General features: G+C 42.2%; 1 protein-coding gene across 1 annotated transcript in view; it reads left to right on the forward strand.

Moving 5' to 3' along the window:
- The first annotated feature begins 53 nt into the window (after nt 1-53).
- Nucleotides 54-26,476, forward strand: part of TAF4 (TATA-box binding protein associated factor 4) — a 37,964-nt gene continuing 11,541 nt past the window's right edge. Inside the window, exons 1-7 of the mRNA XM_014957144.1 lie at nt 54-384; nt 2,347-3,435; nt 21,208-21,374; nt 21,898-22,017; nt 23,792-23,911; nt 25,151-25,273; nt 25,759-25,848. Of these exons, the coding sequence (XP_014812630.1) occupies nt 69-384; nt 2,347-3,435; nt 21,208-21,374; nt 21,898-22,017; nt 23,792-23,911; nt 25,151-25,273; nt 25,759-25,848 (2,025 nt within the window). The 5' untranslated portion in view covers nt 54-68. The remainder of the gene's footprint in view (nt 385-2,346; nt 3,436-21,207; nt 21,375-21,897; nt 22,018-23,791; nt 23,912-25,150; nt 25,274-25,758; nt 25,849-26,476) is intronic.

A 26,476-nucleotide genomic window follows, 5' to 3' on the forward strand; every position in this document is an offset into this window, starting at 1 on the left:
AGGGCGGGAGGAGTGGAAGGGGAGGGGGGGGAGGAGGGAGCAGCTCACAGGAACCCTCCAAAAAAAAGATGGCGGCGGGCTCGGATCTGCTGGATGAGGTTTTCCTGAACACGGAGGTGGATGAGAAGGTGGTGAGCGACCTGGTGGGCTCCCTGGAGTCCCAGCTGGCGGCCTCCGGCCACCACCACCAGCACCACAAGGCGCAGGAGCCCCTGAGGGCCGCTGGGGGGCTGCTGGGGAACCATGTTGTGAGCAGCAGCAGTAGCAGCAGCAGCCCTAGCCCTAGCCCTGGAGGAGTAGTAGTAGGAGGCAATGCTAATGCCCAAACAGAGAGCAGCAGCAGCAGCAAGATGGGACTGAGTGCCCCAGAGATCACAAAAGCAGGTAACATGGGCAGGGGTGGGGGGCTCTGAGGGAGAGGGGCCCTCCCCTCCCCCCACTCCCCAGCTCCGGCTGCTCCTTCCCTCACTGCTTTCCCCCCTTTTCCCTCTCTCCTCCTTCTCGTTGTGGCAGGAGCGGGAGTGCAAAGGGTGGTATCGATCATCTGGGGGAGAGCCTCCCCTCATCATGCCCCCCTCGGTGTGTATCCGCGCCTCTGCTCCCTCCCCTTTATTTTCCCTCCTCGCCTCTGCTTACGAGAGGGTGTTTTATCATGTGTGGGGGCAGCCTCCCCGCAGCACCAGCCGGCAGAGCCCGTCCCCGACTCTGCCGGTCCCCCTCGGCTTTTCCTGCCCTCCTTGCCGGAGTGTGGAGGGGCTCTCTTCGGCTCGGGGGGCCGAGGGAGGCAGAGCCCACCCCCCGCGTAACGGCCGTGCCTCCCGGGCCGTCCCCGGCTGCTCCCCTTCCCTTCCCGGGGGTGGAGGTTATGGGGGGGATTCCCTCTCGATAATGCCGCCTTAGCTGTCTGTGTAAATGCTCCTTCCCCTCCCCCTTCTCTGTTGCTGAAGTGCAGGGGGGTGTTATTAATCATGACACCTATTTCCTGTAGAGGAGGAAGCGAGGGGGGATTTCAAGGGGAGGAAGTCCCTCAAAATGCTTCCCCCCCCCCAATATCTGCCTGCCCGAATCTTCTTCTCCCCCCCTTTTCTCCCTTGTTCCAGGGGCTTGGAGGGGGGCATCCCACACCTCTCATTCCTCCTCTGCCCTCAAGGGGGGGTTGTCACAACACCGGGTCCCGGGAAGGGGGGGAATTCAGGCCACAGCACCCCACCTTGTACCCTGGCTTCTCCCCCGGAGCTGCCCGGGAATATTCCCCCTCTTCCCCTTGGGAAGCTCGTAGGGGAATAGTGCGGAGGCTGGGACTGAGGGCTCACGGCATGAGGATGGAGGGAAGCTGTTTTTCAGGGGAATTAAAAAAAATGTCTCCCCAGAATCTCTCTGCAATTCCTCCCCTCCCCCTATTTTTTTTATTTTTTTTTTTTTTCGCTTTCTTTCTTGTTGCTGAAGTGTAAGAAGATATTACAGACCTTCTGTCGTGATTAATGAAGCTCTTCGAGGAGGATCTCCTTAACCCTTATAACATGCTTCTCCATGTCTGTCTGTCGCTATTCTTTTCCCATTTCTGTCTCCTTAGGGCCAGGACATGGACTGTGTGTGATTGTACTTGTGATAACACCAGGCCTCATCGAGGGGCACGAGGATTATTCAGGACAAGAAGCTACATCATCTTGTCCCTTCTCAAAACCAGCTTTGCTTTTTATTTATTTATTTTTAACTGTCTCTGGCTGAGGGAACTTCACATCTGAAGAACAAATTCTGTAATACAGTGGAGAAGTCTTCTGGTAACCTACTCCAGGCCTTGCAGTACTTCTTATCTCGCCAGGCTGACGTTTTTTTCCTTTCACTTTTTCATATTTTGCTGTTGTTGAGCCTCCTGATCTAACTGACTTGCTCAGTAGGAGATGAAAGGATTAGAGGGTAACGTGTGTGGGGATAGGGAATATGTCTTATTAACACCTCTTCCATTGCCATTTTTCCCTCCTTGCAGTTGCGGTCCTGTTGCTAAATGTGGTGGCAGGCTCTAGAATGGGGAAGGGGTCTAAGGTGGTCTTCCTCCTCCCTTCCCTCGGTTCATATCAAATCTGTTTTCTCCATTTTGTCTTACTGTACTGTTGAAATTAGGGGTGTTACGATTAATATTGGATCTGACACTCTCGGGTGGGAAATTGGAGGCTTCAAGATACTGTCTTCAAAGCCACCTTCAGTTTGCGCGCTGTCCTGTTTTCTTGGCTCCAGGCAGGCAGCCTGGGAGACGGAGAAGACTTGGTGATGAGGAAGGACGTTCTGTCTTTGCTGGACTTCTCTTCTTGCTCATTCTCTCTGCTTAACCTTGTTGTTGTTTTGCAGGAGCAGGAGGAGTGCAAGGGGGCGTGATTAATCATAACACCAGGTCCCAGACTTCAGCTCTGGATGGAGCCACCACAACGAGCACCAGCACCACCACTGCAGCAGCAGGAGGATCTGAAGTCACTGCTGCTCCAGGGACCCTGGGTCAGGGCAAATCGGTGGTTATCAGCACCATGGCGACTGCCTTGTCCACCAGGAATGGCAAGATTGGGACCACGACAGTGCAAACTTTGAATGGGAGTAACGTGGTGATGAACTCTCACCACACAGGAGGTGCTGCTTTCGCTGGGACTCCGGTGACCGCTAACCCCGCTTCTGCGCCTGCTGTTGCCCCTCTTGTTAACAATGGACCTGGATCTGTGGGGAAAGGAAATACTGTTAACGCTGTTTTGCCGTCGGCTTCCAACACTGTCATCCAGACTTCTTTCCTTAATACTGCTGTGTCCTCTGCATCTTCCTCCTCGCCCACAGTTATCTCCTCGCAGCCACCGCCGAGCATCGGAACTGGGGCGCCCACGGTGACGCTGGTGAGGCCACCCATTCACACAGCAGGACCCACGGTGGCTGCAGCTGGTGCAGCCACTCAAAACGGGAGCAATACTGTGATCAATTCAACCATCAGTGTGGGGAGTTTTCCTGCTGTTGCTACGGCCACTGTGGGATCTGGAGTTTCCCTCCAGACGTCGCTTGTGAACAGCCAGTCTGGTTCCACTGTGCCAGCAGCTCCTGCCACACAGGTCATCAAATCCGAGTCTCCTAAAACTATCGTCCAGGCAGTATCCCAGCAGCAGACGCTGGCTACTGCCGGCCAGCCCAGTACTACAGGGGGTAACATGATTATTGGGCAAACTATGCAAGCTGGGCTCTCCAATGTTGCTCCCAATCCTGGTGGGATACCTCCCGCAGCCCCTGGCACCCCCACGGGAATGGCTAAAGGCACTGCCAACACGGTGGCACAAAGTCTGCCGAGGACTCCAACAGCAACCACGAGTGGGATCAGAGCAACTTTGACTCCTACAGTTTTAGCACCTCGTTTGCCTCAGCCACCTCAGAATCCAACTAACATTCAGAATTTTCAGTTACCACCAGGTGAGTAAAAGGATTGAAGGGTTTTGTTTTGGAAGTGCATTTCTTGCAGGAAGGAAGGTATCCAAATAAGATTTCTTGCTGTTTTAATTGTGAATTGTGGAAAAGGCGTTATGTTTAACAATGAGAATCATCTGGTTTTGAGTAGTAGAATAGTAGCATTCCACTGCTCAGCGTATGATCTTGGGTGACCAAAAAGTCTTTTCAGCAGTAATAATTTGAAAATAATTCTGCATAGTGTCTTTGTTACAATGTGAGCGTAGATGAAGCTGCAAACTGCCAAAGCGTGACAATGGAATATTATCGAGTGAAATGTTGCTATTTCATTCTCACGCAAGGTATTTTGACTTTTAAGGGGGGGTTGTCAGTAGTTCGTATAACCTTCACGTGCTGTTCAGTTCCCTCCCTGTCCCTGCATGCCCCCAGTACCACAGAGCTCTCATGAATAGAGAAGCAGCAGATACAACACAAGAAAACTACCTTCTTTTGCTTTAAATACCTTCAAAGTCTGACTTGTAAGCTTCCAATCTGTGAGTTTCTGATGATCTTTTTAGTCGCTGGAGCCTGATACAAAAGGCAGCCTTCCTCTGTCCTTACCTCACCCTGTTGTGTCTGGGGTTGCAGCTTTTGTAGTAGCTCGTCTCATGCTTAGTGCTGAGCATCTCTGGACGAGGAATCTAGTCCTGAACTCAGTGGGTGAGTGAAAAGCAGGATGAGAAGCAGTTCTTTCCTGAGAACGGTTCTGTCCCTCCTTGAATATCCTAGATTTGGAGATTTAAGATTATATATTTGCTGCTGTTTTGAACCAGGCTTGTAATTACATGCAGTTTCATTTTTAACTGAAAAATACTCGTGTGAACCTACACATAGTTTCCTGTTTTTTTTCTAATATATAGTAGTAGCTGTATTCTTACTATTCGCCTTTTTCAGGGCCATGTACAAAGAACAGCTAATTAAATTTTACTACTAGTACCGGATGAAATCAGCGGTGGTTGTGTATCTTCTATTTCAATTGGTCTTTGTCAAAATACATCTATTGAAACTCCTGCCCAACCTTAGAGCAATGCACCTGTCACAGAAGGTAGATCAGAAACCAGACTCTGTTACTACACACCACCTTTTTGTGTAATATTCTATTTATGGTACATGATGCCATGTAGTTTGGTGAAGTCTGTCAGACGCTCTATGTATCTTAAGTTCTAACTGGCGTAAATATTCCTCATTATTTTTTTTTGTGCAGAAGATTATTTCCTAGATGATTAATTTGAATGACACACGTTGCTAATTTAAAAAAAAATAGCCCTAAAACGCAGATCTTAAAATCCCAGTGCTTAATTTGAAGCTTGTAAATTGATAGGCTGGAAAAGCCTCATTTATTTATTTATTGCCACAGTGTATCAAAGGAATTTTCTGGTTTACAGACTATTGCCATGTATACCTACACTTTCACTAATACTGCATTATAAACCTGATTATGGGAAAAATACTCCTGTTGAGTCCAGTGGGACCTTTTTTCCAGGTAGCTGATGTTTTCCAAGTGCCATACCATACTGAAATGTGTTGCTCTTAAAAGCGGCGTTGCCAGTCCTTAAGCGTAATTGGACCATAAATTGCTCCTTTGGAGGTCTCCGTAGATCAAAGTAGAACAATATAGGTTCTAAACACTTGAGGTTTTTTATTAAGCACTTTTCTTGTCTGTCCTACACTTTTAAAAATATTTATAACTTCAAAAGAATGGCCTGACTCTTAAAGTAAGTCAGTCTACAGGGCGGAATACGTAGAAATTGGAAATTGGGCTCTTGCATGATGAGACAGACTTAATATTGGAAAGGATTTTTTTTTTTAGTGGAACAGATTTCTTTTGAAATTGCTTTGGTTTGCGTGTATATCTTGTGAAAGTAGCCAACTTTGAGAATGTTTTGCATAAAGCATTTCTTACAGAACACTTGAGCTGGTGGATGTTGAGCTCTCACAAACATCTCCCAGGTTCAAGGGCTGAGCACCTTGGAGGGTCGAGCCACAAGCAACCGCTTTAGTCTTTAGCAGAGGACGTACTCGTTCATAGTGAAAGCACAATAGATGACTCTGCTTTTGAAATTATATTTCAAATTACGGTGTCACAGGCCAGATTTTTGAAGGCAGTGGTAGTCCGGAGCTGCACCTGCAGCGTTTGTGTGCTGCACGTCTACTCTGTGCATCAAATTTGCATGCACAAGTTTGTGTCTGTAAAAGTTAGTAGCGTATTCTAATGAGAGTTTGTAAGACTTAGTACATGAAATAGATTGAGATCATACACTGCATATGTGGCTTTTTACACCAAGATTTACAAACACTTAGAAAGAACATCCTTATGGAAGATTTGACCAATAAGCAGTGTGTGTTTTATAGTTATTTTCTTCTCCTGAATTACTGTTTCTAGTTTTCCAAAATCCAGTTACAGTTTCATATGTCTGGAAAGCAGAATATAAAATGTCAGTAACTGTTATTAACCTGCAACTTGAAAATTAGAAACCTTGAAAGGTTTCACGTGTTCTGTTATAGAGAGCATGGGGAAAATAGCTTGATCCATGCTCTTTAAAATAGATGACTTTTAGAGTAATACTTTGTATCACATCAAGGTGATTGTGTAGCAAACATTGACTGATGAAATTAGAGGTGCTGAAGAGCTAATGGGCAGTAGTTATTGTGACCTCACTGGATTCTGGATTCTTGCTTCTCAAAGAAACTGCATTTCTCATAGTTTTCCACTACTGACATCATTGAGGACAAGGACTATCGTGCTTAGTCTTTTCTTCAGGAGCCCATGTTTGGAACTTTGTGGTCCAGTTGGACAGATCTGGGTAATGAAGGTCCAAAAATAACCTTATTTATAACTTCTTAGAAAAGACAAGAAAATATTGGCAGATAATTTTCTAGGGGGCAGGAACACAAGTTACACAATGCTACTTTAAAGATGCAACATCTTTTGAAACTGTGACTGAAAATAAATTGTAGGAAGTTGTTTTGGAGTACTTCATACTTCAATATGAAATGTGTTGCGTGCAATAGTGTGGTAAGAGGCAGGAGAATTGCTGGGTCTGTTGAAGCATTAGGTCAGTGTTCTTCTGTTACAGGTGCTCAGAACCGTCTGCAGAAAACTGAGATTATGCCCTCAGATTAACCTTTTGCAATGTAAGAGTTTGTAAAGTGTTTAGAGGTTATCGCTGGCACATGGTAGAATCATCTTGTTAAATGACAGGACTTGTGCACTTTAAAGTCACTTTTCAAAATATTGTGTTCTCCAGCAAGGCTGTAATACAATTCCAGAGCCATGGTCTCTGAGCTATGCTTGCTTTCCCGGTATCGTCAACTTGGCGGGATCAAAGATTTGGTTTCTGTTCTTGTGGATCCTTGCTGTTGTTACTCTCTTCTGCTTTGTTTTTATGTACAAGCATTTCATAACAAGCTTTTAAGGTGCCTGCTTGAACAAAGGAGCAGATTGGGGAGGGTACTGAAGGTACTCAGTAACAATAGTATAGAGCTGGTGGGTCTGGACAGTTTTCCCTCCTAGTTTAGGTGAAACTGAAATCTAGAAACCTTCACTTCCCCCTCTCCCCCTCCTTTCTTCCCTTTTACCTTCTGAGTGAATGTTAGTACTTAGGATCAACCTAGCAAATTCTCCTAAAGACTAGCTTTTTTTTTTTTTTTTCCCCTGAATAAAGAAGATCCTGTGGCATGCAGTCCTGTTTGAAGATAGCAGATAGGAGAGGTTGTCCTTATGTATAAATTTTTTTTACCCCTGTCATCATGGCCAGTATTCTCCTTAGCAGTCAGTATTGCAGTTGTGCAGCTGTAGGAGAACTGCTATCACTGATTGGTTTTGCTTTGTATCTAATAATAAAACTTCTTTATTACTTTCACAAAACTCGGTTGGATCAGCCAGTAGGTGATGACAGGGGATGAGATTGGACTTCTTCATCGCTTGCTTTCTGGTGGCATCTCGCGTGCCAGTTCTGTGGTGACTACAAGGTGGACCATTTCCCAGCTGTGAAACTGGAGGAGCTTCTTTAAAAATGGAATGTTCCAGAGTTCTGAGCAGTGTTAATGCAAGTCACCTCCACAGCTGGTTTAAACTTACTGTTGGTGCTTTCTAGAAGTAAAGGGTACCTGGAAGAATGTTGGTGCTGGAGGATGAACTACATCTATTTGCACATTCAAAGTTTTCTTCATGGCCTTTAGAGTCTGGAAACTTTACTTGGTGTTAAAGGGAACCTTAAGTTTTATAGAAACTGATGATTTTTAGCTGGTTTTAGCTACCCAAGAAGGATTCTAACTTAAGCCTTGATTATAGTGGTTTTAGGGTGGGAAAACTCCCTGATTGCATCCTTGAAGTGTGGGCTCAGGTCCTTTTGACTGGAGCAGTCATACCTTTTGGAGCTGGAGTCACTGAAAAATAGCTGCCTCAGCTCCGTTTCCTTCAGTAAGGGGTTGCAGTGTAAGGCAAAGGTTTGAGCAAAAGAAAGCAAATAGAAAAAGGAGAAAAGGCTGGGAAGAATCAGACAGTCTTTTCACTGTAAAACAGTTTGTGGTACTTGCTCATACTGAATGTGGCAGGCTTTGGGTTACTTTGTGCTTGAAACGTACCCCAGAAGTGCCTAAAGTAAGCAGGAATATAAATAGATGAGGAAATCTACAGATTTCCATAATGCAAGAAACATGGGAAGGAACAGAAGAAATACTATGAAGTAGTGGAATGTAGTTGTTTCTATTTCTCACTGACTAGCAAGCGAGTTCAAACATATCCTGACGATGGTTTCCCTGTATGTTGCGTGTGCTGCCAATATTATGCCTGTTAACTGTGTTGGCATGGCTGCATTTTGTTAAAAATAATGTCTGTAATGCACAATGATAATAGGAGGCTCCTTGTAGCATGTTTTCACTTTCAAAGCATTTTACAAAACTTAATCCTCGCAACATGCCTGTGTGGTTGGTAAATAAAGTAGTATGAACCCTGCTTTAGAGCTGGGGGAAAGAGCAAGTCAGAGAAGTTCTGACTTGCCCAAGGCCATGAGGGAATCGATATTTTGCCAAGATTAGAGCTTGGGAGTCCTATAGTTGGCACCTAAAGTGGTATCTCTCTTTCTGAAAGATAACTGTGGATCTCTTCTGCAGAGCTCTTCTGGGTGAGGGGTGGATTTTCTGTTCAAATCATGTATCAGCAAAAGGAACATTCTGCTTTATTTGAAATCTGCTACATCAGATCTGCCATATGTCGCCAGACTGGAAGTTGTGTTTGTTCTTATTGCAACTTTCATAATAGAGGAATCCTGCGTGTTTGGCTTTGTACCCCCAAAGAACCTGGGACTGGGAGAGCTGTGTGATAGGACTTTTTTGTTGGTTGTGTTAAAATGAGCATCATGAGGCAAACCAATGCCTCGTTTTGCACATCTGATAAGGGTGGCTCTTTGAGTGATGGGATCTAGTGGGTATATAATCGTCATTCCATTAAGCTGTGAAAGCTCTTAACTTTGACTACCTATTGTTGAGTTCTCTTATGGAAAATACTGTTATTCCCAGCACCCTTTGGAAGAGCATGTATGGATTTCTTTCATGTGCCTATCTGCCCTTCAGATTGTGGTCTTTCTGGGGTTTTTTTGGGTATCTCTAGGCTTATGATTGAAGTTGTTGGTCAATGACCAGAGGTGAGTGATTTTTCTCTTTTGAGCCATTTTGCACTTTGCTACTCTAGAAGTTCCGTGATGTTTCTATGCTCAGTGAGCTACATGAGTTTTTCCATCCATGGAAATCTCTGCAGGTTACTTGTAAAATGCAGCCTCCTGGTTTGAGGACCTCAAATTTGGATGCTGCCCAGGATTTGAATCACTTGCTAACATAGGATGCTGCAGCAAAGTTAGCAATCAGAAATGAAAATGCAACAGTTTTGGGCACTGATAAGACACAAATTAGTAAGTACCACAAATTCTTCAAATAAAATGTTTTGGTGTATGAAAACTCTTACTAATGTTTGTCTTCTCTGTTTTGGGAAATGATATTTAAATAGAATCCTAAAAAAAAAAAGAAAAAAAAAAGGATGAAGTAGTTCAGGGAGTCAGTTGAAAATACTGATATTAGCCTGAGCGGGTTTTAGGAAAGAGAAGAGATTGGCTCGTGGTTCTAGCTTTCTGTTCTCCTAAAATCTGCCTGGGCAGACACCAAGAGCCTGCTTGGTAGGACCTGGGCATAGAAGTCACTTAAGAGCACGGTATGTTAAACATTTTCTTGTTACTATGTGTAATTTTTGTCAGAAATACTTGAAATCGTCATTTTTACCTGAAAATGACTACCCTGGTCAGGATTGTTCTCTGTGTTGAAACTTAGAGTGTTTGTAACTCCATGTATCTGTTTTAATCTTCTCCTTCAATTTGCTGTCATTGTGTGATGTTAAAGAGAAGGCTTTAGGAAGGAATTTTGAGAGGTACTTAGTAGACAGCTTTGTCAGTTGTATTAGGAACAGTAAAGCTGGATGTGAAGGAAGGCCAAACTCTCAGAGAATATGTGGAGCTCACAAGCTATGATGGGCTTTTTCTGTGCCCAGCCACAGGGATGTCCCCGTGCAGAGAGAGCTGTGGGATCTGTGGATGCAGAGAGAGCTGTGGGATCTGTGGATGTTTCCAAAGTTTCCCCGGTGCAATTTGGGGCCGCAGCCTCCGTCCAGCTGTGTCCGGGGACGGGCTGCACGCTGTGGGGATGTGCAGGCTTTAGGTTTGGTGCTAAGTTGCTAATGCATTAACTGGAATGTGGTTTTAAACTAGTTATGGTCTTGCCTAAATGCAAGAAGTTGTAGTCTATTTATACTGGTACAGGTTTCTTGAAAGCTGTGAAACCTTTCTCATCTGGATACAGTTTTTGTGGTATCAGCCCTCTTGCATCCTGCTTCCTCAGAAGAGAAGGAAAATAGTTTACACAATAAGCATCTTTTACAAAGATACAGTTATATCCACTCTGGAGATTGTACCACTAAATTTAAATTACTGTGGCAAAATAGTCCCATTTCCAGCTCAACTGTTGAGAGAAGCATAAAAACTGACCAGGCTGTACTGAAACAGGTGTAAGGACCGTGGTCACTCATATTTCAAATCGGATGAGGCTTTTTTTCATTCAGGCCATGGACACATGAATAGAGCAAATGATTTTTTTTTTTTTTTTTTTTTTAAACAACCTCTTAGGACAGTTTTATCTCAGTTTAATCTGCAAACTTTTATCCCAGTTCTATCCTATGGTAATTTCCTTCCAGAAATGCTGGTGTGCTTCTGGAGGTACCGAGGAACCGAAAGCCAAGTTTTCACCACAAACCTCCTGTCGTGGAGTAATTTTCTTCTCTTGTCTTTAGGGTAATACTTACTCTAAACTGCAATAATTATCCAGGAAGCCTCATTTATGCCTTTAACTAAGGATTTTTTTAAATGCAGGATTTTTTTTTTTGGTGGAAACAAAACCTTGATTATCATCACTATATAATGGTATAGATTGTCAATAATCATCAGGAACTGATAGAGCTGCGTCCTGTTTCTGCGGTGGGATCTGCACAGGCAGCGCTCAGCACCTCAGAGTGGTCTTAAGGCATTGTACAAACACTGATAATCTTTGACTCTGGAACTGTTGTCAGGCTAGAAATAACATTTTAAAAAGATGAGTTTCTGTACTTGTATTGCCAGTGATCAGAAAGTTACACTTTGAACATAAAAGGCTGATTCTCAGCAAAGTGCATAAATAGGTTATAAATCCTTTTGCCGAGGGACAGTCCTTTTACTGTGTATTTGTACAGGATTTAGTGCAGGGTTCGACTCAGTTGCCAAGCTCTTATTGTGGGATTTGGGAAAGTATATTGATAAAAATTGAGTAACTTCCTGTGAGTGTAGAACTCTGTTTATAAATGTGAACTGTAAATTATGAACACCGTGTATCTTTTAATTTTGATGCTTTTTTCCTTAAAGTGCATTACCAAACTATTTTTTTTTTCAGTAACACATTGTAACCAGTACCTAGACAACCAGTAACATAAAACTCACATCAGTGTGTGGTATTATTCTGCATGGCTAGCGTGGCTGTTTTAAGATTTGTATCGAATCAAGTAAGTTTCTAGTAAAAATGGTCTAACTTATCATTATAGCTTGATTGATATATGCCTCTGAGAGTACTTGGAACTGTTAAAAGCCATCACAGTACTTTTGTGCAAAATAAAGCAGATGCTGGATAGACTCTGTACAGATAACCAGTACAGATTTGGTCGAAAAATGTCTGTTTTAGATATGAGAGTATGAACAACAGCAAAGAACTGAGGTGTGGTGCCGTGCTCTCATCTTTCTGAAATGGTTTGGGGGGGCAGCACGGCTGTACTAAGCCGTCTTCACGCCTTCCTTCAGTTTATTAATCAAATATTTTTCTAAGGGAGGGTTAATTTAGTGCCTGTTGCAGGATGTAATGACATGAGGTGCGTTGAGCGTGAGCGGCGGTGCGGCGAGTGGGACCAGTTGGACTCACATGAGTCACGGGTCCCCACTCCCAGGAGCAGCACTGGGGACTGTATAGCTTGATTGATATATGCCTCTGAGAGTACTTGGAACTGTTAAAAGCCATCACAGTACTTTTGTGCAAAATAAAGCAGATGCTGGATAGACTCTGTACAGACAACCAGTACAGATTTGGTCGAAAAATGTCTGTTTTAGATATGAGAGTATGAACAACAGCAAAGAACTGAGGTGTGGTGCCGTGCTCTCATCTTTCTGAAATGGTTTGGGGGGGCAGCACGGCTGTACTAAGCCGTCTTCACGCCTTCCTTCAGTTTATTAATCAAGTATTTTTCTAAGGGAGGGTTAATTTAGTGCCTGTTGCAGGATGTAATGACATGAGGTGCGTTGAGCGTGAGCGGCGGTGCGGCGAGTGGGACCAGTTGGACTCACCTGAGTCACGGGTCCCCACTCCCAGGAGCAGCACTGGGGACTGTGGCACCCACGGCCAGGGAGGCCATGGGGGGGACCAGGAGAGGGTCTGCTGAGGGGTCGGTGGAGCAGCACCCACGGCCAGAGGGGCGATGGGGGGGACCAGGAGAGGGTCTGCTGAGGGGTCGGTGGAGGAGATCAGAAGAAGAGATCTGGAGGAGGGAGGCTGAGAGTGACTAAACTCTCAGAAGTTCACAAAGTTCACAGAAAAGCACAAGGAGCTGTTAGTTTTTAATAAATAGATGTACAGTCATGTTTGCAGTAGAATTCAGGGTGAACTGAGAGACGAGGTGAGTGCTCACGCCGTGAACTTCAACCCCTTATTTCCTTCCATTCTTCCTTTTTCCCAATGTATCATTTGGTTTTCTGTCCTTCCCTCTCCTCCATGGAGGAGGGGGAGAGAAGGCACTAATTATTTTTAAGTGTTAGTCATACCCAGTCATTAAGCTTAGTCATTACTCAGGACTGTGCATTTGATGGTTAGTAAAAATCAAAACTGGACTTGATATTGTTTCAAAGCTTTCTGTGTTGAAGCTTACAGGTGTGAAAATACTTGTATTTCTGTGCTCAGACTAACTGAGAAAGTAATGCTACTTAATAGATGTTGCTATCAGCCAAGTGACGTGTAATATCATGTCCACGGTGGTAGTTTGTATTTGAGGCGTAGTGTTTGGCTTCTTCTCAAAGCAAAGTAACTTCTGTATGGGCAGCGAGAGAGTCGTAAAATCGGAGGCTGTTCCTGCAGAGGAGGGTTTGAAGGGAGCGTTTCTGCTGCGGCTGCCCCCGGGTCGCTCTCCCTCGGTGGAATTATCTAACGTCAGGTCCCCAGCTCCAGGTGAAAGGGTGGCATCAGCAAAGGGTTTTGTCACTGCTAAAATTACAAAGGATATATACCCAGAGCAGGGCATTCACAGTGAGGACAAAAAAGAAATGTGTTTTTTATGGATTTCATGTACTTAGTTGTTTGGGGGTGTTGGTTTTTGAAGGAAGATCAGGTGGATTTAATGCGTTACTCCTCAAAGTATTTGTGTGCAGCCTGTGGTAAATGCCAAATAGCTTCTCCATGCCCATTTCATCAGGTGCTTGAACAGCACTGATGTTGATATGCCTTGGGACAGACAGACTGTTTGCCAGAAACACGGAGTAGTTGAGTTTTAAAGTCTCCTATTTAGCATAGCAGATCAAAAGAATTAGCAACACTTTATTTTGTGTCTTCCTTTCTCAAAAACAAATCCCATTTTGGTGTAACTGCATTATTGTTTGATGTAAGTATATTGAAATTAATGGTAGAGCTAAATCTGAATCACTTTGAGATCAATAATTAAAGTAATTGGTTTAGCTCTTGATAGTGTTTCTTAGTTCTTTCTGCATGAGACTGAAGGCAGATCTGGGTGGTGATGGGGTTGCAGTTTGAGAGCGTACTCTGGTGCTCTGGCTTTGTATGCTCACCTAGAAAGGAATGTTAACACACTTTCAAGGAACAGAGCTTTCCAGAAAAGTCAGAATAGTCTCAGATCACGTTGTTGAAGCGTTTGTCAATTGTTGCTGTCTAAAATGACATATTTCCCAGAACACTTCTTACACACTTTCAGCTGTGCAGGTAGGATTTTCCATACGGGATCACTGTTAAATACAGTGCCTTTCTGGCACTCCAGGATGTCATTATTACTTTAACTATATTCTTAAGACTTGTGAATCAATATTTTACAAATGATTCACTGCTTCACGTTTTACACAGTACAATTGAGTTCTGTAGTTCGAATTCTTCCGTCATGAGAGTAAGCAAAAGCTTTCACTGTGAAGTTGAGCCTCTTTGGTCTTTTGACTCTTAACTAAGAAAAAACAGAAGCAATTTTTTCATAATGTGAACGTGTGTACTTGGTCTGTCCAAAACACATTTCTGTGCATTGCAGTCAGGATTCCTTTTTTGAGAGCGTATCTTTCATCTACCTTGGCAATAATTGTAAATCAGCTGTTCAAGAATTAGTATTTCCCAGACCATAACCGTTAATTATAATTTGTGTGTGCAGATGGGGCGTGTGGGGAGGGTGATGATAGGCAAATGAAGTGGAATGCTGTAGTGAACTAATGCTCTACCAAAACTTTAGGCATTGTATCTGGGTAAAACTTGACTTAATTCCAGCGTGACACGAGTTGAAAAGTGAAAGGAGTGATGTGCTTTTGTAGCTCTGTAGTAAGTTCTTGTCCAAAACTCTGTGCCTGTCCTCATGGGGCTGAGCTCATCTGCAAGCACATCTGGATCAGGGGAAGGCACAGATATGTGGCCTCAAGTTGCACCAGGGGAGGGTCAGATTGGATATTAGGAAAAATTTTTACACTGGAAGGGTCGTTAAGCCTTGGAATGGGCTGCCCGGGGAAGGGGTTGAGGCACCATCCCTGGAGGGATTTAAAAGCTGGGTTGCCATAGTGCTTAGAGACATGGGTTAGTGATGGTTTTATCAGAGTTAGGTTGATGGTTGGACTCGATGATCTTAAAGGTCCCTTCCAACCCAGACAATTCTATGGGTCTATTCTATGATTCTGTGACAGTGGTGGGCTCGTTTTCAGCTGGCTTGTTTGCAGCAGCCAATACCTGCACCATATAGACTTCTCCATAAGCACTGTACCTCTCCTTGGGGAGCAGACACTTCTACAGAAGTCACAAACCAACCACATTTCTTCATGAAGCTCGAGAGCCCGCATCACTGACAGTGTCAAAGATTTTGGGAAGGAGGTTCAAGTGGACGTTTTTTCTGGATTTTCACAGCACAGATCACCTGTGAGGTAAAGTTCAAATCACCTAGACTAAGACAGTGCATGTAATGTGGTGGTGCACATCTCTCATCGGGTACAAAATGATGTGTTTCAGTAACAGCTGTGTTGCCATTTGAAGTTCTGTCTTGATTTGTAATCACTGTTTCTCAGGAGCTGGTGATAGATTGGCCTTCATGAGCTGCTACACGCTGGTTTATTACAGATGCTCTTCTTTGACATATATAAATAGTTCTGAATCTGCTAAAAGTTGTCATGTGTTAGGGAAGATGCTCTTAATTACTCAGATTTTCCTGGAGCTAGTGAGGACTAGTAGACTTTGATAAGTTCTTCCCTCTTTTCCTGGCCTTTTGTTCCTGTAGAGTGAGAACTTTTCCAGGTGGGTCAGTTGTGAAAAGAGGAGGGATGGTGGATTGTTGGGCTGATGTTGCACCAGGTTATCATTTCCTTTTCTACAATAGGGGACACTATATCTCTCTTCTGCTGAGGGTTCTTCTGGAGTTTGTTGTGAAAAGAGGAGGGATGGTGGATTGTTGGGCTGATGTTACACCAGGTTATCTTTTCCTTTTCTGCAATAGGGGACACTATATATCTCTTCTGCTGAGGGTTCTTCTGGAGTTTGGATAGGCAGTTATCCTTCTCTCCAGCTGTCTACCCAGTATATTGTCTTTTTTGATTTGGGAAAATCTTAGAGACACTGTTCTTCTATAAAGGTTTTGTCATTCCAGGGTCCCTCTATGGCCTGATCCAACCATCTACAGAGCATTGACTCATCCCCTTTGCTTTACATGGTTTTTGTGGTGTGCATGATACCAGCTTGCAAACCTTACAGACACTTGCTTTTCTTTTTGCTGCAACAGAATCTCTTGTGACAATACAGAAGGGATCCTATAATAAAGCTTTCTTCTGCTAGTAAGGCACAGCCTGCTTATGATTACCATCTGATTCTTCTGCCGTGTCAAATGTTTGCGGCATCTTGCCACAAATGAGGATGTGCTTGAGAGGTTAAGGAGCAAACTGCTTTGACATTAAGATAACCTCTTAGTGAACTTTCCTGGCAGATCTAGTTAGGATTTGAAGATTTGTCGGATGTCGGTGGACTTTATGATCAATAATCCTCATTTCTAGAGATGTTTGTAAGGACTTTGATTTCCTACACCAGAAGCATCAATCCTCTAGTTATTCTTTCAGGCGTGGAGCATCAGTGTGTATGTATTGACGGTGATTCTTTGCTGCCTGACAGCTCTCCCTGACCCCACCTCTTCTCTGGAAATAAAGTTCAGTTACTTTTTTACTTGGAGAATTTCCTCAGGAGACTGGAAAGGGGTATCCTCCATGCAATTTCAAGATTATACATCCATTAATTCTTCTGTCGTGTCTCAGCTACTAAAAAAGAAATTTACCAAAGGTCTGGGTTCCTTAGTAATGGTTCTGAATTGATCTGGATTAGGCTGCCTGCTACGTGTGATTGGTAGAGGTGACAATTTCCTGGGCTCTGTATTGCCTCTGACAGCATCTGCTATATCTGCAGAAAATTTTAACTCTGTCATTGGGAAGTCCAACTCCTATAAATATTATTAATCTAGATTTCCCAATGAATACTGGTAACAAAACGGGAAACTCTTTTGGTTTGGATTCTTTGGATGTACAGGTTCTCTAGCAAGAAAGCCATAAGTCTTTGGAGTTCCACAGATCATCAGAGTGGTCTGCAAACGCTACAAAATATCTATTTATTCTCCTTCCTTTATTATTCTGATAATTCTTTTTCTTTCGTCTTTGCTAAACCAAGCCATGTTTCAAAGAGAGAAGAGGAAGGCATTAGAAAACAGCCTGGTTTGTGTTTTCCTGACATATCGTATGGCCAGAGGTCTCCACTTTTTATTCCAGTGCATGATTTTGCAAGTTTTATTAATTTAAAAAAACCAAACCCAACAAACAAAACAACCCCAAAGCATAATACTTTGTAAATGGAAGTGCCATTAGCAAATGGAAATAAAATTGCAAGAGGCAGAGACGACACAGTGTAGAATCATGCAGATACATTGTATAGTAATGAACTTTTCCATCCAAACACTCTGGAAAATAGGGGGAATCTGAGGAGGTCTCCACAAGAAGAACACAGGAGATGACCACTGCACTCCTCAGGAGAACAAGTCCTTTCGGCATAAGGACAAAACCAACTCAATTCTGTTAATCCTTCATTTGGAGCTGTGATAAATTGTTTATTCAAACTAAAATATGAGCCTCTTTCAAGATTCTGTTAAGCCTCCAACTTCTAACAAAAATAGTAATTAATTTTAATTTTAATTAGTTTTTTAATGAGAGACTTGGAAAGAATGCTTGAATGTTTGCATTTTTAATAGTGAATATGATTTTGGAGTTCACGTGATCGGACTTTCTAGGAAAAAGAAGGCAGAGAGAAATTTAAAATGGCCAAGTTGTGTTGTCACCTTTTTCTAATTGAACGTTTCCACTGATCTTTATTAGCTGTTCTGTCTCAAGTAGCAGTTCATTACTTTGTGGAACAAAAACCTGGATGGCAAGCTTGAAACAGAAAGATACTTTTCATTCTTACTTTAAATATGTTGCTGAATCTAATGAGAAAAGTGAGCTACCTTGGTGCAGTTCTGGCTGTCTTCTGGTACCCGATCGTCATTTTTAATCTGGTTCATAGTCTTATGCAGTGGAGTTTGAGATTATGGTACTTACCTGTACTTAAATATTTAAAATGTAAGTTTTAAAACATAAGAGAAAGAAACAATATTTTTCTACCCGTGTGGCTGTTGGCCCCTCCTTTTTTCCACTGGAATGAATGAACCAGCTGAGAGATGGTTAATGTATGTATGGAGAGAAGGGCTGGGATCGTCCTACAGTGACTTTGTTTAGAAGCATAAAATAAATGAGACTTTCTTTTTAATTCTTAATCAAGTTAGCTCCAATGAGCTTTCTGAACTTCACTGAAAATCTACTTAATGCCAGCTTGGGTATAGTTTTGGGTTAGTGAGTTTCTTTTTTAGCTAATTGGGTTGGAAAAGAGTCTCTAGTTGGGCTGGGGGGAAAGAAGGGGAGTGAGAGGCTCCAGCTCCTTTTTTACAGGGTTCTCGACAAGGCTGGAGGGGTCTCAAGTGCTCGGTCAAAAATTACTTGCCCACACACTATTACTGATGAATTTCTGCATGGAAATTTCAGTAACAAAGTTCATTGTTGGTAGACCTTAACTTAAAGACACGTTAGAAACTGTATAAATTGAAAATAACTGTATATCAAACACGAGTGCAGTATAAAAGAACCATTTAAACAGCGACAGATATGAATGTAGCTTTGTGTGAATTACTTTCTTATTATGTCCTCAATACTTGAGGGAAGGTTCAGGCTTCCCGTAGTGAGAAATCTAGCAGGATAGTGCTTGGAGTCAGGGTTTGAATTACAAATGATTGTTTTGCCTATCTGCTGCTAAAAATTGAACTTTCTTGATATGTTTCCTTAATCTCACATTAATATGCTTTTCAGCTGTCTGTTTCGGCAGTTGTGCTGTGTTAATGTGTAGGCATGTTCTAATTCTGTGTGTAGCTTGGGGAGGATATTTCATTGTTCAGATGATGCGCTTGCTCTCCAGGGGTACTCAACCTGCATTTTGTGGTTATTGTGGTGCAGATCCATTCTGCGTATTGACAGGTACCCAGAGCTGTGGGTCTGGTGCTGTGAAGGTTCTCCCACACCACTGAGCTGCTTTGGGTCAGCACTTCCAAATTCCTCACTTCTACACTGAGAGAGAAGTTTAAAAAACAAACCACCCCCTTCCCCAAACCCAAAACTAGAGTTAGTATCTCTTCGGAGGAAAAAATGCATAACTCTAAAGAATTTGGATGGTACGTTAGCCCTAGAATATCTTGGGGAACCCCCAAGATAGTGAATTTTAAGAAAAAAGTTTATGGGATGTCAGTACCATTCTGTGGTATTGAAGGGCTTATGAAAGCACAGGCATATATACAGTTGCATTGGGCTTTTTCAGTTGCTAGAAATTAAATGGTAATCAACAAGCCTTAATATTTGGTGTTGACTTGAAAATAGTCCTCTAATCAGACTTCCACTGTACTCCTGTTTCCAATTATAATAACATTGAAGATTTCCACTGACTCAGTGTTGAGCTTCTTTAGCTCGTTGTTACGAAGGAAGACAAAAATGGGCAACTTGAGTTCATTTCCCAAGATTTTATGTTTGCATGTTGGAAGAGGCTGCCAGGTTCTATCTGCGCAGGAATTAGCTTGATGTAGTAGCAGGTCGTTCTCTAGTCTTTAAAACATTTAATTTGTCTGTTTTTGTCAATAGCCCCTGTAGCTTGAGGCTGATGGTGAGAAGGTTGTGATGGTTCTGACGAGCAGGTGACAGGATCAAGCTCTGCATTCACTATGGAGGTTTATAACTTGGAAGCCAGGGGGTGGGGGGTGGCTTTGCTATTCTGATGAAAAGGCTTTGACCCTGCGCAAGTTACAGGCAAAAAGACCTTACATTTTGGGATGGTTTGGAAAATGGTGTTTTGGACTTGATAGCTAAACAAAGAGTATTTATTTCTACAGTTTGCAAGATTAGAAATAAGCTTTCCCCCCTCTTCCATTCCTACAGAAAAGCAGTTTGAGAATATTTGTTTCTAGATATAACTCTTGCCCATAGCACATCGCGGTCCCAGCTTAGCGCTTCTAAATAAGTCGCAATGGAAAGTCACCTTTTTGCTGTAAACTAGTTTAACGTCTCTGTGTGACTCTGCTTCATTAAGAGAGAGTTAATGTAGAGAAGGTGAGGAAAAAACTAGAGGCAAATCCACTAATATCATCTGGTTTTCTTTCAAATTCATTTTTGTAGAAATCAGTATGTGGAATTTTGCAGTTTAACACTGGTTTTCAATCAGTCCGAGACAACTGTTTAAGAAGTTGTCTGTAAACATTTCAGCATATCTGAATAGAAAAGCAAATAAAAGCTTGTTCTTTTGAAGAAGTTGTGGTCTGAGATGGCACAGTCCAGATCCCCAGACACCGTCGGGGAGCCTGCGTAGGCTTTTTATTCACTGAACAACACTTTAGAAAAACTTTGTGATTTCAGTAGTGCCTCTTGGTTTCCGTGGCGGTTTCCCCCTGTAGCTTGTTGCTGCAAAAGGCTAACTCATTCCCAGTGCCAGTTTGCTTCCTTTGGTGGCTTTTTTCAGAGCTGATGAGGTCCTGAGGCTCTCGTGGACTGACTGGGGCGTGCGGAATGAATGAGCCCTTGGAAACCAGTTCATGTTGTCCAGCTCCTGTTTGTGCCTTCAAGACAGAGAGAATGTCATCTGAAAATCTGCCTGTTGGAGCCCCGTTCCCTGCAGCCGCCTGCTGGGGTTCGGTGTATTGGTCTGAGTCACCAGGCAGGGAACCACAGCCTCATTTCCCTCTCCATTTTATCTTTCTTTTGGGGTGAAACATGGCACAGTGCAGCCTGTTGCAGATGCACATGAGAAAGATTATGATTTTATGGCCACTTTCATTACTGAATTTGTTATGGGAAATTAATTCAGAACTGAGACAATTGTGTTCCTGTTGATGGTGAAGCCTATATTTGATTATTTTTTTTTCCTCTCTTAAAGAAAAACTAACAAGAATCTTGCCAAGGTTTTGTTTTATTTGCAGTGTTTCATGAAACAAATTTCTTAATAATCCTACCTGCTCTTTATTACATGATTGCTGATTTTAACCTCTAGTCACGGGATTGTTTTGATTGGGGCGAATACAGTTATTGTGTGTTCTGATGCACACCATTCTGAGCATTTTGATAGAGAAGGAGTATTTCTGTAATTAAGCCATTCTATACAAAATGTGATAAAGCAGCTGAGTATCTTGCTTTTATTTTAAAGCACTTCTGTTAGCTGTGTAGTCCTTAAGCAGCACAGTAATGTGGTATGTATCCAACTTGGATTAAAAAAAAAAAAAAAAAAAAAAAGATCTTCTTTCCTCTTGGAAAAGGATGTGTGTTTCTTGACCAATCTCTTCTTTAACAGGCATGGTGCTCGTGCGCAGCGAGAACGGGCAGTTGCTGATGATCCCCCAACAAGCCCTGGCGCAGATGCAGGCACAGGCACATGCCCAGTCTCAGCCTCAGAATACTCTGACTCCTCGTCCTGCTACACCTACCAGTGCTCCTCCAGTCCAGATATCCACCGTGCAGGTTGGTGCAGCAATGTGTAGTGTTAAGAACTGTAAGGGGTTTTTTTTCCTGTGGAGAATCCACCAGACAGTAAGGTGTTGATTTTAATGATTGGAAGACACCGTTGATGAAACTGGTGCTGCACAGGCTTTTCCACGTGGCATAGGCATTGCGTTTTGTTCCTAATTCTGTTAGAGTTTGGCTGTTACTCATCAAAAATATTTTTACCTAGCTGAATGGCATTGAGTTTAAAACTGTTTGATATAAGGAAGACTCTTCAAGACCATATATGGTTAACATGGAGAACTCTTTTTCCCTAAAGAATCCTTATTCTTTATAAAACTAAAAGAAGTGGCTATGGGTGTATGCATGCTGAGATCACCACAGTTCCATGAAGACTAAAAGTCCTTACAGTTTTACAGTGGTCCAGATGCATTCTTTTGTATCTGTAATAATGGCAACTATCCAGAGACAAATACTGGATAAAGTAGATTGTATTTAAATATAAGAACTAATTTGTTTGGGTTTTTTTCCTCTTCCTCAGGCTCCAGGAACGCCAATTATTGCACGACAGGTGACACCAACTACTATTATCAAGCAAGTGTCTCAGGCTCAAACAACAGTGCAACCCACAACAACGCTACAGCGTCCTCCGGTTGTGCAAGTGAGTTTGTAGAAAAGTACTGTGTATGTGAGATACATCAGTTGTTAAGACGAGCTGAAAACCTGCTTGAGACTGCCAAAAATACAGGAAATACAGTTGCTAAGTGCATGGGAGAAATACCTTCTGGATTATCCTTTCTAAAACATTTGCAGATCTCAATTTACTGTATGTTTTGGATATATATGTCTATTTTTTATAGCTATATTATTATTATTTTATATTATACCTATATAATATATCTCTATATGCATATATACTTAAAGATATCTTGTTATTAGTTTCTATAATCACAGAACTGACTAAAATGAAATAGCTTTATGCTTTCTGCCTCAAGAAAGTGACACCAGTTCCCTTTGGATTTGGAGCTGTGATGTCGTTCCTGTGATGGATCTTAGTCCTCTCAATTCTGCAGCAAGATTTCCAATTACAAAAGAAGAGCCTTCTCTTCCACAAGCCTTCTGAGTCTCTGCTTTGGTCTGTGTACTCAGGGAGATTCTGATAACTCAAGGATAAATAGTGGTGTCTTAGTATGTGGGCTCTCCTCTAATCGCCTGCTCTGTGTTAACGCTACGCTTTCTTGTGGATTTTTTAATTTTTTTTTGACTTTTTTTTTTTTTTGAGGGGTGGTGGTGTGAGTTTAAAACATCGTGCAAAAGTGTGAAATTCTCCCCATGGCTTCCAGGCAACAGTGATACAATATGATTGCTGTCGCCTAATCTGTTTCATTGTGCTTTCTTCATCCTTTGAGTAGACAGGATTAGAGAGTTTTAATTTAAAACATGCAGGTTTTGCTATGCATCCAGTTAACCTTTTTCCCCTCGCAGAGCCTTTGCCTATGCCAGTGATCGTTCCAGATCTAAGAGTTAATTTACCTAACTGAGTCTCCTTAATTTGCACTGCTGTTATAGTGGACAAAAAAAAGTCATTCCATCTGCATATTTTTTGCTGTAATGAGCATACCATGGGCTTCATTTATCCTGATTTCAAAAAATGAGACAAATTAAATCCTTGTCTCCTTTTCTGTCTCCCCAAATAGCAATGAAAGTTAGCTTTGGCAGCACTGGAGCCTCTTATTTTGTGCATTTCTACATAAAGAGCAAGTTTACAAATGATTTTTTAAAATTCTGAGAGCTAGCTTTTGCTTGGTAAGAATTACTGTCTCTGATCAGGTTGTCGTTAGTTTTCAGACTGTGTTGGAAGTCCATGAATGAGCTCTGTACATAAAAAGTGCTTGTTTATAGTGTTGATGCTTTAAAGGTGCTATTCCTACTTGGATTCACCAACTTGTCTACAAAACAAGAAAAATGTTTTATCCAACATTTTGTCCTTTTGTTCATCCGAAAGACCTTCGTAAGATCTGAGCTCCTGTGTCTGTCCTGCCTTTTTAGAAATGCCTCCCTTTGAAAGTGGCATTTAAGGGAACAGGCAAAAAAAGCTATTTCATTCACCGAAATTTAGTACTTGCTTTAGTTGCGTTTTGAAACCACGGTGTACAAGGCTAATGTTTGTGGTGTTATTTTGCCGTTTTATTCAGTAACCAAAAACCGTGCAATTCTTAATCAACTTTTGGGATTTGGGGGTTGAATGTGTAGTGTTTTGTGCCATCTGGTGGCTCTTTCTTTCCCCTGCAGCAGACGCCAGGTTTGTAACTTCTCTTTCCAGGAGCTGGGAGAGATGTTCTGCTCTCCCACGGCTCAGTTTCTGTTTGACGGGTCAGGAAACCAGGTTTTGGTATGTTCCAGGTAAAATAACGTTATGCTTTTTCTCTCTGCAGCCTCAGATTGTTCTGGGTGGCACTGCACAGACCACCACGTTGGGGACAGCGACGGCTGTACAAACTGGAACTCCTCAGAGAACAGTGCAAGGGACAACGGCGACCTCCACCGCGGCCACGGTAAGATGGGGAGTGAGGTGGAGTCTGCTGGTCATTCCCCTGTCCCTCTGTGTGTGTGTGTGTGTGTGTGTGTACATGAACACAGATCAGAGGGTAGAGAGGAAACATGCAGCTCTGTGAACTGGTGGTCTTGAAATGGTAAACTTTTAGTAGAACCATACAATTTACGCAGTGAAGACAGGTCACTTGAGTTTTGACAGCTGTCAAAGTATTAATTTTGATTTCTGTAAAAGTTTTAAAGCACTCCTTCTTTATTACTATTATGTTAAAAAACCATTAGTTGTACCATACAGAAAAGTGACTTGTCCAGTGCTGCAGGGTACAGTCAGCATGATATTACTATTATTTTAAAAAATAGTTGTACCATACAGAAAAGTGACTTGTCCAGTGCTGCAGGGTACAGTCAGCATGAGAAGAGCTCTTGGCACTGACTCACTCAAAATGTGTATCTCCAGGACTGCAGATGAGGGCGAATCCATGCCCTGTGCTGTGCCCTGGGAAGGAGGAGTTTGCTGTTTGCTGTCCTGCTCAAACACAATTCTCATACACAATGTGCTGTTCTTAAAATACTTGGTGTTTCCTAACTTCATTAAGAATCATAATTTATTAAATATTGATAACAAAAAAGTTTTCTGAGGGTAGACACTATCGCTCTTTACAACTCCCTGAAAGGAGGGTGTAATCTGAGGGTAGACATTATCGCTTTTTACAACTCCCTGAAAGGAGGGTGTAGCCAGGGGGGGTCGGTCTCTGCTCCCAAGGAACAGGCGATGGGACAAGAGGAAACGGCCTCAAGTTGCACCAGGGGAGGGTCAGATTGGAGAGTAGGGAAAATTTCTACAATGAAAGGTTTATTAAGCCTTGGAATGGGCTGCTCAGGGAAGGGGTGGAGTTGCCATCCCTGGAGGGATTTAAAAGCCGGGCAGACGTGGTGTGAGGGACATGGGTTAGTGATGGTTTTGTCACTGTTGGGTTGGTGGTTGGACTCGATGGTCTGAAAGGTCCCTTCCAACCTCAGCAATTCTATGATTCTATGCATGTGTATTTATGAAGCAAAATAATAACTCCAGTCTGATTGTGTCTTAAGCAGTAAGGGATGTGAATCTATAAATAATATTCTGAAGTGATGAACTAGAGAAGGACTTTATTCCTCAGACTACACAGTCAGATCATGTTTTAAAAAGAGTTTATCTTCCCTTCTTGACGCCGTCCCTTCTACCTTTCCTCCTCCCATAACAGGAAACTATGGAAAATGTGAAGAAATGCAAAAACTTTCTGTCCACATTAATAAAACTGGCATCATCTGGAAAACAGTCTTCAGAGACTGCGGCCAACGTGAAAGAATTAGTACAGAACCTGCTGGTAAGAAAAGTTCATTAAAAGTTCTAAGAAACAATATCTGGGCAAATTCAGACTCAAGACTGAGGGGTTGTTTTTCTGAGAGGAGGGACATTATAAAATGTGAGATAAATCAAATTGAAACTTTGCTGCTTCTGAATTAAAATATATGCATAAAGTTTTCCTTTAAGCTTTTAAGTTTTTACAAAAAAAGTAAGTAGTATTATCTGAAACTAATGTAAAAGTTTGACATACTTAGTATTTATAGAATGAGCACTAGTATTGCTTAGTCTAGTTGTTCCTGACCTTTCAGTTACGGTAGAGCTGTGTCTTCCAGATGTTACCACATGATAACCAGGGGTTGTCACAAGACAAACTAAAACTAGTGAGGGATGATAAAAACCACTTATTTTCAATGAATTGTTAAGTCTTAAATTTTTTTTCTGGTGTTGAGTACCTGTAAAAGTTAATTTCTACATGTTCATTCATTTGGATTTTCTGTTTTGAAGGATGGAAAAATCGAAGCGGAAGACTTTACCAGCAGGCTGTACAGAGAACTTAATTCTTCACCTCAACCTTACCTTGTGCCTTTCCTGAAGGTAACTTGTGTTCACTGGTCCTTCCATATTTCTGTACTTGTGTATCAGCAGCAATGGAAAAAAGCACATCTTTTACCAGTACAGGTGGAATTTCAAAGCAGTGTAAATAGAAACTTTAAACAGTACCTGGTTAGACTTTTGCTCCCTTAAAAAATATTTCTGCTTCTTGGTTCCAGGAGTTTGTCAGTGCGATTCATTGACACAGTCAATGATGTAATTTCCACCATAATGCCACATTGTAGCTCTTTTGAGAAATCTGCAAAGTTTTCTTTCTATGACTTACAAGAAGTTTCTTTCTGTAGCACCAAACGTATGAATTGATTTATTATCCTCTTCTTAATTTTGGAAAGAAAAGAATGGATTGAATGATACAGAAAAGTGTACCTTCTGGACAAACTCATAGTCTCTTGGTGCTGTAGAACTGTATACAGGAATAAATAGGAAATCTCTCACTTCTCAATAATATATCCTATTTGTCATAAATTTTATACTATTTGGACACATCTTAAAATAATGATTGTTCCAAAACATTCACCATCTGAAAATCAGAGAAAGTACATGAGGGCTGTATGGTGAGAGTGTAACTCTGCTTCACTGATGTACAATTAAGGGATACAGTTGTAGGTTT

The sequence above is a fragment of the Calidris pugnax genome, unplaced genomic scaffold (assembly GCF_001431845.1).
Source record: "Calidris pugnax isolate Ruff unplaced genomic scaffold, ASM143184v1 scaffold50, whole genome shotgun sequence".
Classification (NCBI taxonomy): domain Eukaryota; kingdom Metazoa; phylum Chordata; class Aves; order Charadriiformes; family Scolopacidae; genus Calidris; species Calidris pugnax.